The sequence below is a fragment of the Tympanuchus pallidicinctus genome, unplaced genomic scaffold (assembly GCF_026119805.1).
Source record: "Tympanuchus pallidicinctus isolate F22 unplaced genomic scaffold, pur_lepc_1.0 scaffold25, whole genome shotgun sequence".
In the NCBI taxonomy this organism is placed as follows: Eukaryota; Metazoa; Chordata; class Aves; order Galliformes; family Phasianidae; genus Tympanuchus; species Tympanuchus pallidicinctus.
In genome coordinates this window covers 8394591-8408135 of record NW_026294742.1, presented here as the reverse complement: position 1 = coordinate 8408135, position 13545 = coordinate 8394591, and the positions used below count along the sequence as shown (strand labels likewise).

Here is a 13545-nt window from a genome sequence, read left to right as displayed (position 1 = left end):
GCAGGAGGAGGAAAAATGAATTTAAAGTCAGTAATTTGCAAACTCAGCCTATTCTTTTAATGCACAGAAAATGCTGCACTTGTAAAAATGCATTTATTGGCTTTACAGTCTGAAGGAAGCTCAATTGTAATAGTAGATTTTAGAGGGAACTTTCAACATCAGATGAAAAATGCAAGCTGAAATGTGGTTTGCCTGCAAAAGCTGCTGTAACCCTGTGGATTTTATGTGGTTTTATCACATGATGCTTGCCTAGCCTAGGACATTGTTGTTTGTGTCAGAGATAAAATGCAATTCTAGTTCACGAGTTCCTACTGAAGTCATATGATTATCATTCACATGTTCCAGCCATTGTGTACTGTGCTCGAGCTGCAGATACGAGGCATTAGCAAATCTACGTATTGCATGAATTCAGCGTGCTCACCAGTGTGTTGCAATGAGAGGATACTACTATGGGAGGGCATGCATGTCCGAAAAGCACAGGACTCGGCGGCTGCTGAATGCTTCCTTCCCCTCTGCCACAGAATTACTGATTTGTCTGCACATTTTTCCTTAAGGCTGTCTGTGGCAGCAGCTCTATAATTGGAGCAGCCGTGCAGACTGCCATGTGGAGCTCAGTAAACCCCGACATTTTCCACTGTTTTGCCTAAATCTGCCCACGGTTTGGCCCAAATAAAAACCACGCAATGGGGAAAAAAACCAAAACACAGCATCAACCTGCACAGCCTGGGGTAGAGGCATGGGATTCCCATTGCCAAAATCTGCCGTCCTTCCAGCAGTGTGCAGCCTGCTTGTGTACAGCTGTGGCTGATGGCTGAGCAGAGGTGCAGAGTTAGCACTCTCCAGAACTGGAGATTTCGCTCTTCCCCTATTCTACTTTTTCCTTTTCTTTGTAGCTATCAACATGCTTATGTTCTTGCCTGAAGTGGGACCTCGTGATGTAAGCCTGTGAGTCTGGAGATGAAGCTGTGCCATGTAATAGCACTTTGCATTTCCATCTGTCCTTTGAACCTTGTTTCCAGTTTTCTTTGCTTCCAGCTTGCTCTTGCTGGTTTGGTGATTGAGTAGGAAACGTTAATAGAGAGAGTCTTAGGGCAGTTGGTGCGTAATGTGAAGTGGTGCAGACTATTTCTGTCTCTCAGTGCTGCACACCAGCAAATGTAAATAATCCCAACCTTGCGTGGGTGTTTTGAAGTTTAATGAGCACGCGGAAAGTCCTTTGAGATCTTTCGGTGCAGAGGGTTGCCTCATACCTAGATGGCATTAATTAATGTGTGTGCTGATTCTGCTGAGGCTGCTGGGATTCAAAGGTGAAATGACGAATGATTTTGAACCGAACAGTGGTGGAGCACCTCCAGTGCAGCATTGGTAATACTGCGTGCATAGGGGCCCTGCAGAGATCAGCCCTTTCTGAGCCCTCATAACTCTGTTTTTGCTACACTTTCTGAACAACATTTCAGAAACCACCGCTTGGACCATTTCTCCATCCTTGTGTGAAATTTCTCTGGCCTTTCTGTAACACCAGCTGTGGTTTTCAGTTCTGTCCATGCTCAGCCCCACAGCACGCTCATAGCAAAAGCAAAAGGAACGTGTCGCCTCTGTGCTGCTGTTCTAAAAGACCAGGGACTTGGGAACAGCTGGGAGAGCTGCAAGTTGCACCTCTTCTCTCCACTTCAACTTGGAACATGAATCTCTCCCAAAGTCTGGGCTGTTTGGCTCGGTCGCTCCTGATCTGTGTGTTTCTGTACGTTGTGAGCTGCCCATCACTGCAGTCTGCGCTGCACTGGTGCAGGCTGTGCGTGTCACTGCTGTGCCACCTCTGTCCCAGTGGGCAGCAGCAGTGCAGCGACAGCATAGGGAGCCCCTTGTTGTGGCCATCCTTCCTCCTGAGCCTGGTAGAGCTTCAGAGATGGATGGCTGCTTGGGAAGATGGAGTTGGAGCGAGCTGTTGGCTCCTGGCTCGTTAGGATTAAAACAGCTCAGCTTGCTTTCCTCCAGCCATGCTGCAAGAGATGTAATAAATGTTCTGTTAAATGTTTTCCTGGGGCATAAGCTGTTCTACTGTTAAATGTCTTACCTGAACGGGTAGGTGCAGTGTTGCTAACTGGTGATTTCGTGGCTGTGGGTCTTATTGTGGTACATGTCTGTATTTCAGAAACTCTGCAGCGATGCTCAGGTGCGAGTGTTTGGGAAATGTTGCCAGCTGAAGCCTGGAGGAGATAGCTCTTCTTCTTTGGATAGTTCAATCAATTCATCCTCCTCATTCTCCGATGCAAAGGAACAATGCCCAAAATATCAGGTGAGACTTCCCTTCCTTTTTTTGGTGTAGCTGTCAAATATACACAACAGGTGAGGTACTGAATATTTTAAAACACTCAAAATTATATGCTGGTGGTGGAGAGAAGTTTCCAATCAAAACCAGACTTTGGTTCTGACTGAACCATGTTTAATTCTGTAGCTTTGAGTTTGTAGTTTAAAACCAACCAGCTGGGGCTCTCAGGATGGGTGTTGAGTAGCAGAAGCTTCTCCAAGGCATTTGTTCTGTCTTGTGACCTGGTGATAACACTCGTTCAGTATGATCACACTTGGCATACGTATCCTATCTTGGTAAAAGCGAGGTAGTTTGTTTTACTTCGTAGCTAAATGCCAGGGAAGCACCACAGAAATATGCTCTCTATGAGGACAGCCTGTGTAACAGCTTTATAACGAGGGATCCAGTGCACTTGCGTTGCATTTTACATAAGAGATTTTGGCCATGAGAGTAGCTGGAGTCATCTGACACAGATATATTACTGTCATCTCCCCTTCCATGGATCACAAGTGTTTTATATTAAGCCACCCTAAAATAGAACTAAGCCCTTCCACTCTTTGTAATGAAGTAATTGTGTGTTTGAGGGAAGCTGCTATCTCTGCGCCGTATTCTGAAGTACAGTACTACTGATGTCTTAATCTACCATAGATACAAATGAAGAACCTTTCGCTGCTGACTTTCATGCTGTCACGTTGGCTCTTGCTATATTTGGCGAGCTGCATATTCCTGTTTTCTCTTTCTCATCACACTCTTTTCCACAGCTTCAGTAAGGTGAAGGCTGAAGGTCTGCTTTCCATTCCTGCCTTCCTGGAAGGGCATTTTGCTGTGGTTAGCAGCTTCCTTGCAGCACAGAATAACCTCCTTTGGGTATTGTCTGACCAAGACAAATGATGTTCCCCCACTATCCTGAAATTATGTCTCCTGCTGGGCAGCCTCTGTGCAAACAATGGTCAAGAATTAAAGAACATTAATTTTCATGGTTAGCATGGCGGAATATTTTAAAGTGGTGGGGAGTTTTCCTTTTGAAGTCCTCATTTCCTCATGTCTATCACCTAGTCACTGTCTTAGTGAATGGATGCGTGGCCGTGTCTGGCTCAGAAAGTGTGCAAGAAGCTTCCAGCTTAAGTTGGTTTTCCAAAGAGCATTGCTGTGAATCATTTACTGCATTCCCTGTACTCTTTTCAAGCTGTGCATGAAAGGGTCCTAGCAAGTTTGTCCTAGCATCGGCCAGCCCGCTATTTTCTATCTTCTAACTGCTCTATTCTGTACCCTTGGAAGCTACTTAATGTGTTCTTCTGTTGCCTCTTCAATGGTGTAAAATGGAAGCCCAAACAATAGAATGTTAACAGGACTTTTTGTATAGTTCTCGCTTTCCTCGTTTCAGTATGCGTTGAACTTAAGGTTCATCTTTTATTGTTCTTTGGAAACGCAGTGTGAGTTTTTGCACACTGTTGCTCAGACGTTACCTCTTCTGTGCCTGTCAGTCTGTGTTTTCAGGGCTGAAAGTCTCCCCGATCTGTTGGTGATGACATTTGAGATACATCCATAGCATTGTTAATTTATATAGGTACTCAGCTGTTGATAGGACATTATGTACAGTAAACAGTAAATGCTGGAGGTAATAAATGCAAAAATCTAATTTCCAAATAATGATAATTTTACAACCTCTCGTATGCTAATGTGCAATAAGAAACACTTGTTGGTATTTTACGATCTTTTTTTAAATGCATGCTTGTAAATATGACCTGGGGCATTGGTTTGTGTCCAAGCTGCCGGTGCTGGGGGATGGGAGCCAGATGCTCCTTGGCTATTTTTCATTTGTGTTTTTAATATTTAACCCCTTTCCTCAGTTGATTGCGCTCTACTTTGGTCTCAAGAGATCTTTATTTTGCAGAATTAAAGGCAAAGAGTTGAGCTGTAGCAGCGTTTCCTTGTTGGCTGCATTAAATGTGTGTGCCTTCTGTTATGCAAAGTGCAGTTATCATCATGAGGTGCAGGTGAAATGCCAGACTGAGGGAGACCAAGGGTGCACCGTACCACGCTCTGTGCCTTCAGCATTGCTTGTCTCTGTCTTTCAGGGAAAAGGGAAATCTCTGTAATTAAATTTGAAAGCAGCTGATTTTCATTTTCTGTTTTTAGTTTGGTTTCTTGACAAGTAAAATCAATAAGTTATTTGGAAGCGTTTCTTCCCTCATGTTTAGAATTAGCTTTGCACCGTAGCAGGAAGTTGAAACCAAAAGTGACCATAAGGGTTTGACATTTGCTCAGAAGAACTTCTTCAACTGAAGATCTGCAACAGATTCAAAAGTAACAGCCATAATATATTTGAAAGTAGTAATTGCAGTGTTCTTACATTGGGATTTGGTGATGCTGACAGACCCATCATTTCCCAGAGGCGTTACCATTCATGCTTCTCCTTCCTTGGAGCTCCTGAGCTGTACCAACCACTTCTAACATTCAATTTTCCCATCCTACCTCCAGAGTTCACCCAGACCAGAAGGCAGTGTGAAATCTTGGGGAGTAAAGCTGGGCATTTCTGTGCCCCAGCAAGCCATCAGATTCTGCCCTGTCATATGAACGCCCACAAACTTCATAATTCCATCCTCATTTTTATAGCTGTGCTTGCTATTTTAGTTGTCCCCTATCTTTCTTGCACTGATAGCAGATTTCAGAGGTTAATAGTACGGCTGTTAATGTTCTGCCATCTTAATTGAGAGTGCTTGAGAAGAACTAAAAGCTGAGAAGTGCTACAAGTGTGCTGCTTTTTGGCTGATTAGCATTTCCTTGTTCTTGTCCTTGTTCTGAGGGCCAGCATGAGTAGCAACATGGAGTGGCCATCTCCATATCACACCTCATTGCTGGTAGGAACCCGAGGTGTGGACACCCCGTCCTTGATTGCGCTCTGAGCTCACTGCCTGACGCTGGGCAAAATAGTGAGATAAATCCCAAGCCTGTTTAGGAGCCAGGGTGAGGAGCCTGCTTGTTCAGGGCTTGGATAAGGGATACAGAGATACAGGCGCTTAGTAATTTCCAAACACGAGGCTATTTCCGTGCCTGGTTTCAGGGTCCTTTTTTGGAAGGATTACTCTGAGGAAGTGTTCAGAGTTATCACACACCTCCGATACCTGTGAGCTGCTTGAGCGCTGCGGGTGAGCGACCGCAATGCTTTGAATTACTCAGGGCAAGATAGAAATGGAGAACCAGTCCTCATATGCTGCCAGCCTAAAGAAACAGCCCTGTATAAAGGGTTGGTCATAGCACACAGCTATGATGGCTGTCATCTGAGCAGTTGTCTGCAGCTGCTTGCCCTGAGCAGTGTTTAAATTTCAGGTTAGTGTCTGCAGCACTGTGTCCAGGCGGTGACCCTGCAGTGCTGGCCCTTGCAGTGTGCCCTGCAGTGAGCCCTCAGCAGCTGCCCACAGGGAATGATGCTCTGTGCAGGGCAGTGCTGCAGCTCCTTCCTGCTACCATCACCTGTACCAGGAAACACCACGGAATGATGTGTCAAGAACAAACTGCCATCCGTGGCCAAGATACAGCTCAGTCTTTGTCAGAAAACTCTGACCCAACTGGGCTCCAGTTCACAACTGATACAAGGTGACCATGGAACTTGCAACTTCTGGTCCAGCAGATACAAGGTTTAGCCTTAATGGTCTTCTTTCATCAAAGCGTGTAATTACACTCTAAACTTCTTAGTGCCTTGACTTCCTGCAGTGTGAATCGGCCCCCACCAGGATGGGTCAGGTTTGTTGGATGATTTTAGTGGTTTGCTGCACCGCCAATTTGAAGATCACTTTCTTGGCCAGCAGTGCCTGTACTGAGCTGTTCAACGTGGTGTATTTGACAGAAAGATGTTGCATGTGTATCTTTTAATAAGGCCAATTTTCCTTAGGTGTACACTGCCTTAGGTAGAAGTGTGTTTCTGAACAAGTGGATTACTTTTTTTCCCAGGGCTCTCGGTGCTCCTCAGATGCCAACATGCTTGGAGAGATGATGTTTGGCTCTGTGGCCATGAGCTATAAGGGCTCCACATTGAAAATTCACCAGATCCGGTAAGATCTATTTTTGTTTTTAACCACTAGCCTTGTCCCAAGATGCAGTCCTTAGTGCTGATTTTAAATGAACTCAGTGTCACAAATGTTGGGTAAAAGGAATTTCTGAGTTTGCTTTAAAGTTATTCTGACATCACTTTGGACACAAAAGGCTGTTAGGTTGTCTTTAGAGCTGTAAATTATAATCTGGAAGGGTGTGAAATGGAAATGAAAATCAATCTTGGCACTGCTTCTAGCTAACATCTTTATCTTCCAGCTCACCTCCTCAGCTCATGCTCAGCAAGGTCTTCACAGCTCGCACTGGAAGCAGCATCTATGGAAGTCTGAATACGTGAGTCCTCCAGAAATGATTCCCATTGCATACAGGCAAATCTGGCTTTGAACTGTTCAGTGTTTAATTTTGTATGTGTTAATTGACCCAGCTCAGAATGTGGCAATGTAAGCCTGCATTCTTCTCTTGTGCATTCTATCTGAGTCTTAATATAGTGACATTGTGTTTTACCAAAATGCAAATCACTGTTTTTGTTGTATGTTTTATTTTCTGGGTCTTTTAGGTTGCAGGACAGTCTTGAGTTCATTAATCAAGACAGCAATACATTAAAGCCCGACCACAGTACAATTATGAACGGACTTCTTGGGAATATAGGTAATTACAAACAGATTTTATTTCCTGGTGTCTTTAGCTGAGTAACCACAGGCTGTAGAGTATGAAACTCCAAGTAGAATCAAGTGCAAAAACAAAAAGGAAAGCTAAGATCTTAACAGAAAATTAATGTTAATTTGGAAAACGGGTGAAGAAATTAGGCAGTTCAAAAATTATCAGTGGCTTAATTATATGCAGCTGCATGTGTTTATAAAACTCCATAGAGAAATATTAAGTATATCTGAATTCAAATACAGAAAATGTGAGAAAATAATCTGTGGAACTTTCTGTGCACCACATTTCAGATCAGGCAGGCTTGATTCTGCCTGGCTTAGTTCCCCAATTTTATTTTTGTTAATAATTTCCATTCTGTTCTGTACTCTGGCCACCTGAACACATGTGGCTGTATATTCCATGCTAAGTTAACCTTGCACAGTTACACTTCAGTTTTTGATCAGATTAGACAGATTTTTATTTGGTCTGATCTTGGAAGCTAAGCAGTCTTGAAAAACCATCTGGAGTCTCTGACTGTCAGCATTTGTGGGAGTGCTGTGGGTCGAGGCTCTGTGAGCATTAGGTAACGAAGTGGAGGATGTTGACTTTTCCTGATGTAAAATCTAATAGTGAAGATACTGCACTTCACTGCTCACGTGGGAGCACATCTTGCCTTCCTCTTGGTTTAGATCGTTTGCTTTCCAAACAAGATGTCTTTTATGGTGGATGGAATAAGGGATTTCTTTTTTCACTTGCTTTCCAGAATATTGTTGTAAAATGCACTTTTCTGGGGTTGGAAGTATGGAGTGAATTCGGTATCTTTGTTAGTGGCTTTCTGTCTTTTACATGATTCTAATTCTCGTTGGGCACAGGTGTCTGCTTCCCTCCTCCCTATTGCCTTCTCCTCGGTGAGACAGGGAAACCCTACTCATATGTTTTTAAGGTTTTGTTGTGGTTTATGCTGGCAAAAGTGTTACATCACGTAATCTGCGAGCTCACGTGGAGCTGTTGGAGCTCTTAGGCTGAATCTGATGCAGGAGCAGCCTGTGGCACCTGGGCACCCAGCAGGGAGGGAGGAGGTGCCTGCAGGAGGAGGATGCTGAAGTGCTTTGCAGCTGATCTGCACACCTTGTCATTCTGTTCAGCAATGTTTGTTTACGGTTCTTATTTCAGCACATGGGGAACCATAGATAAAGTAGGCGAAGAAGTTAATCTGTAACTGCAGCATTTCTAACAACGGTGTTAAATACCAAAGACTGCTTCTGACTCACTGGCTCTTGCAGCAGGAGGAGGCTCTGTGTGTTTTGGTTGGGAACTATTTACAAGCTGCTTCTCTAGATGTGCTGGATAAAGAAGAAAGGAAAAAGCAAAGCACGAGGCATGTCCCTTCCTTTACCAAGGAAGGAAGACCCATGAGAATGGAAGGGAGCTTTGCTGAAGGGCAGCCTTCATGCTTTCTGTAATCAGTAAACCTTGACTGATAGTAGCTTCCAGTCCATGAGAGGGGCTGGCAATTAGCTTGTTAGAATACCCAGCTCTGTTTGCAGAAAATGCACTCCTTCCTTTGGATACCTGCAGCCCATAGTACTCTCAGCATGAGCCTCTAAGAAGACTGCTAACTTTGTGCTTTCTATATGCTCACTTCTCTGATGCAGCACACTGACTGCTCTCAGAGCAGCTCCTTCAGCCTGGCGTCTTGGTTCCACCAAGAGCAATGTCTGCCTGCTCCTCTCCTCAGTGACAGCGCTGCTCAGACACCCCCCAGTGTGATGTTAAAACAAACATTGTCCTCCACCATGAATCTCCTGTTTGTGATCAGCTTGGGCTGGGAGCCTGCATAAATTAATCATTTTCAACTCAGAAAAATAGAAATAAATAAAGGCCATGGACAGAAGCCCCGTCCTTGTATGGGAAACGGTGTAAAGCTTTGTCTATTATTTTAGTGTCACAGCAGTGTGTAGTTGCACTGTGAGCCATGCTCCTTGAATCAACCTTCTTGTTAAGCGTTAAGAGCTGTTCTCCTGCGAACGTTACCCTGCATTTATGTTGGCTTGTATCTTCTCCCTGCCCTGGCCCCCTCCCTACAGACTGTTCTGCTTTACTAACCTCATTCTTTCATGTGTATTTTACGTTTTGCCATGTAGGTCTTTCACAGCTTTGCAGCCCCAGGCGGGCATTCTCTGAACAAGGTCCGCTCCGCCTGATCCGGAGCGCCTCTTTCTTTGCAGGTTTGCAGTGTGCTGTGTGCTGTGCTGTGTGCCTAGTCTAGCTGCTGGGACAGCCACGTGTGCGTTGGTAGCACTGCCTTGGAAATAAGACTGGTATTTTTTCAATACAAAGCAGACAGCGATCTCTGCTCTCTTATCTTTTTGGATACAGAGGACAGCAGGTATTTCAGTAGCCCTCTTTGGGGCTGCTCGGTTGGTTTTTCTGTTTTGTAAACTTACTTATACAAGATTTCATCTTTTTAGAAATAATTTGTCACGATAGCATCGAGCTATTTTCATTTGGATTCGCTTCAACAAGCTGTAACAATTAAAACTCACCTGCGCTGATATAAAGTGGATGCCTCTTGCTTTCAGTAGATGGGTCTTATTTCCATGGCTGAGTAGCTTCTATTTCACAGGCGTATTTGTAAAATACATCACGCGTAGAGGCTGTTAAGCCTGATACACTTTTGATCTTCTGTAAATGCAGACTGTGATTCTGGACGGCTTACGGCTTTGTTGAACAACCAATGCACTGCTTGCAATTTAGAACTGTTTATTTTTTTCAAGACAGCATTGTAAAATGCTTTTAAAATTATATAATAGCTGGGAATGCTGTTAGAGGAGTGGAGTGTTGATTTTTTCTTGTCTATACTCTGAGCTATGTGGTAAACATCCTTTGAGTGGAATAAAACTTTATTGAAAGCCATTGACGTAAAGAAACAGAGAATGTGAGCCTGATGCAATTTGGACTAAAAGAGATATATGGACTTCAGGAAATTACACACAAGCTTTTCAGATCAGTGCTTTGGCTTGCTCAGCTAAGCAGCCTTTCTTGGTGATGGCCTTGTGCAGTGCTGTTGATCTGAATTAATGAGCATGTTTTTGTTTCATTAATTACATGGAGATCGGCAAACAAGAAAGGAACTGTATATTCCCCTGCTAATTGGTATTCCTTGTTTTACAGTTCACAGCAACCCTATGGATATGCCTGGGAGGGAGCAGAATGAGGACAGAGACAGCGGTATAGCAAGATCTGGTAATGTCAGTTCCATTAACCCTATAGGCTCAGGAAACATTCAGTAATAGTCCCTAGATGCTCAACCGTCACGTTACTGAAACACACAGACACCATACAGGAACTTTCTGTGCTGAAATGTGATTTTTTCTGTTCCATATACGTATTCCATATACTGCCTCATGCACTGAGGGTGTTTGTTTCATAGAGCCCCACAGAGCCTATCTGAACAGCAGTGTGATTTATTAAAGCACATTGCAAATAGGCAAGCCTAATTAAATATTGGAATGAGTGGACGGCATTTCCAAGCAGTGCTTGTTGCCATCTCCTTACCAAACTGAGGGTGATGTTAATGTTAAAACATGAGCTAGCATCCCCAGAGCCCCCCAGCCACTGCCATCTCCACTCAGGGGGTTGGGACACTTAGGGGTAGGGCTGGGAAGGCTCTTAAAGATGCACTTAGCATTACTCCTTTCCACAGAGAATTTATTTCCCAATACTCAGGGTTGATGAGCAAGGTGCAGCCTGTGTGCTGCTTGTTATATGAAGCTACAAGACTGTTCCACCCTTGCATTGCTTGTGTAGCTTGCTAATGTTGTTATAGACATATTATTTTCAGATGAGAAGCATAGATAAGCAAAAGAGAAGGCACTTTGTGAGCAACACCAGGGTATATTCAGGGGCACGGTTTGGTTGCTGGTATAATTTTCCAAACATTCTTTTCTTCCGGAGAGATTGATATATTTCTCTATTTAATTACTGCAGCATCTCTTAGCAGTCTGCTCATCACTCCGTTTCCATCTCCGGGCTCCTCGTTCAACAAAAGCTGTGCCAGCAGTTACCAGAGGCGTTGGAGGCGCAGCCAGACGACCAGCTTGGAGAACGGGGTCTTCCCTCGATGGTGAGCAGGAATTGATAATGCTGGATGCCTCCCTCAGTTTTCCACTGTTTTCAGCTTGATTCTGCCCTTGCGTGTGCACGTCTGTCCTTGCTGGTGCTTTCAGTACTTACAAAGGTGTATGTCAGGCAGTAGTTCGACACCTGATCTTTGTAGTCTCCATTTCCTTGTGGCCATTTGCACTGACTGGGAGACCCTTAGCAAAATATAAACCTGTAGGCTGTACTTTTGAGAAGCCCTAAGATCCTAGTCAAAATGCAAATTCGTGGCAGAAGTAAGAGAGAGCGAGGATGCCATGTTCTAATCCCACAGATGCTTAGAATCTGGCTGCAGATTTGCTGTCTGCAAGGCCTGCTAAGGGCTGCTTCTGAAGAACTGCAAAGTGGTTATCAGTGGTGTTGATTTGACAACACATGCAAACAGAAGGCGTTTGCTGAAGTTAAATGTTCTGGAATTTAGTTACATAGGAAAACCAAGGTACAGCTTTAAACAGTGGGTTGCATTAATTTTCTGTTTTTTCCATGTTTCAAGGTCCATGGATGAAAGCTTTAACTTGTCAGATGACAGCTCTGGTCCTAGCCCAGGAATTGTTAGGAAGAAGAAGATAGCGATCGGAGTTATTTTTTCACTCTCAAGAGACGAAGATGAAAACAACAAGTTTAATGAATTCTTCTTCTCACACTTCCCACTTTTTGAAAGTCACATGAACAAACTGAAGAGTGCAATCGAACAGGTAAACACAGCCTCTTCTGATGTTTTGCTTCCGTTGCTGTAAGTTCCCTTTCAGCCCATTTCATTTCCTACTCCTGTTACTCGTTCACAAAAGTGGGACCTATTGCTGCCTGATATTGAAACTGCACCAGCAAGGATCTGTGCTCCACAACGTCTCTGATGTTTTCTGTTGCTTGCTAAAGTGCAGCACAGAGCGCAGACAGAACTGCTGTGTTGTACTACAGAGACTGCTGAAATGACAACAGGCCTTAGGCTGCATTGGCTCCCAGCAAGCTCTGCATCAGCAAAGGGAGAAAGGTGCTTTCAGGGCTGCGTTTACTTCCCTGCTTCAGCTGTATCTGAGCACTGGGGACTGCAGGATAAGAGCCTATCTTTAGGATATTCCAGACTGGAAATAAATATCAAGCTTTTCACTTTCCAGTTTTATTTATTTCATCTTCAGCCCTGATTCTGATACGTAGGAAACTTTCAAATATGTGGTTAGATTTGCTTCTCTTCTAGGAAATACTTAGTGGTTACTTTGCCGCTGCAGTAAAAGCTGTAAGCCTTTTTATGCCTTTCAGGATGAAAAGCACAGGAGAATGAGGCTGCAAAGGCATGAGCCTCACCTGTCTTTTCTCAGAGAGGAATGCTGGCCCTTGTACCATCATTTTATCACTTAAAAAAAAATTATTTGCATGTCTAGTTGCATGACAGATAAAGTCAAACACATGACTTTGTTTTCCATTTTTTCTGCTTCTGCAGCTATGTCTGATGTTGCTTATCTGTTTAATGATTGTTTTCAAGGCTATGAAAATGAGTCGTAGATCAGCTGATGCCAGTCAGCGCAGTTTGGCATATAACAGAATTGTTGACGCCCTCAATGAATTCAGGTGAGCAGTTTCTATTGTATCCTTCGTGGCTGTTTCTTCAAAAGCACTTAAGCAGTCTAGAAGGTCTTCCTCCTTAGTGCAGGATTTTCAGGACTTTGGAGGTCTTATCTCGAAAGGAAAATGTTTTCTCTTCTAGAAATGTAGTGTATAACGTCTAACATCTTCTTTAGAAGTAAGTACCATAGAGGACCTGGAGATAGCAGGCCACCCTGTTCTGTTTGTGGTTGTTGGTTTTGCCAGGTGTGCGTATCCACAAGGGCTTGGTCTGAGCAGAGCAGAAGTGACCAACGATTTCTGTGCTTTAAGTGATAATGAGCTCCCAGCAACCTCTTGTCTTAAGATCCATGGAGGGGTAGAGAATTGCAAGCCCACTCTGGGCTCCTTTGGTTGGTGTTTTCTTGATGTGAACAAAGCAAGACCTTCACCCCACTCTAAACTCTTCTCTCTGAACGAGTTTCAGATAACCAGTACTTGGAAGGAGATCTATCTTCTTCACTCAGAAAAATACACTGCTGCAATCTCTTGCTATCAGTACCTGCAGAGAGCCTCTCTCAGCAGTTAACGTATGTAGTAACACAGATAAGCACATCCCTGACGTTTAACTTTATGTTCTTTCCGTAGTTTAAGTAATGGGGAGGGAAATAAAATGAAATCCATCTGTTTCAAGTGATTCATCCCCTCTCAGCTGGGAGTGGCAGGGTGCTTCCTTTCACAGCCAGCATGGAGCTCCTTTCTAAAGACATGACAGCAGGCAACGTGCTGATGTTTAAACCAGAGAATTCTGATTCTGGAAGGTGTGTTACCCTCAGGATCCCTCATGA

The 13545-nt window shown here is 43.9% G+C and overlaps 1 protein-coding gene and 1 long non-coding RNA gene across 5 annotated transcripts in view; one reads left to right on the top strand and one right to left on the bottom strand.

Moving 5' to 3' along the window:
- FNIP1 (folliculin interacting protein 1) overlaps positions 1 to 13545 on the top strand; it is a 60518-nt gene that overhangs the window by 31361 nt on the left and 15612 nt on the right. For 3 of the 4 annotated variants that reach the window (XM_052689635.1, XM_052689637.1, XM_052689638.1), the window contains exons 3-11: positions 2153 to 2296; positions 6260 to 6360; positions 6617 to 6691; positions 6915 to 7006; positions 9142 to 9225; positions 10172 to 10243; positions 10988 to 11123; positions 11652 to 11853; positions 12639 to 12724. In XM_052689635.1, coding sequence (XP_052545595.1) covers positions 2153 to 2296; positions 6260 to 6360; positions 6617 to 6691; positions 6915 to 7006; positions 9142 to 9225; positions 10172 to 10243; positions 10988 to 11123; positions 11652 to 11853; positions 12639 to 12724 — 992 coding nt within the window. The remainder of the gene's footprint in view (positions 1 to 2152; positions 2297 to 6259; positions 6361 to 6616; positions 6692 to 6914; positions 7007 to 9141; positions 9226 to 10171; positions 10244 to 10987; positions 11124 to 11651; positions 11854 to 12638; positions 12725 to 13545) is intronic. The other variant, XM_052689639.1, reaches the window with a different exon arrangement.
- LOC128083980 (uncharacterized) overlaps positions 1 to 13545 on the bottom strand; it is an 86517-nt gene that overhangs the window by 72562 nt on the left and 410 nt on the right. The window lies entirely within an intron of this gene.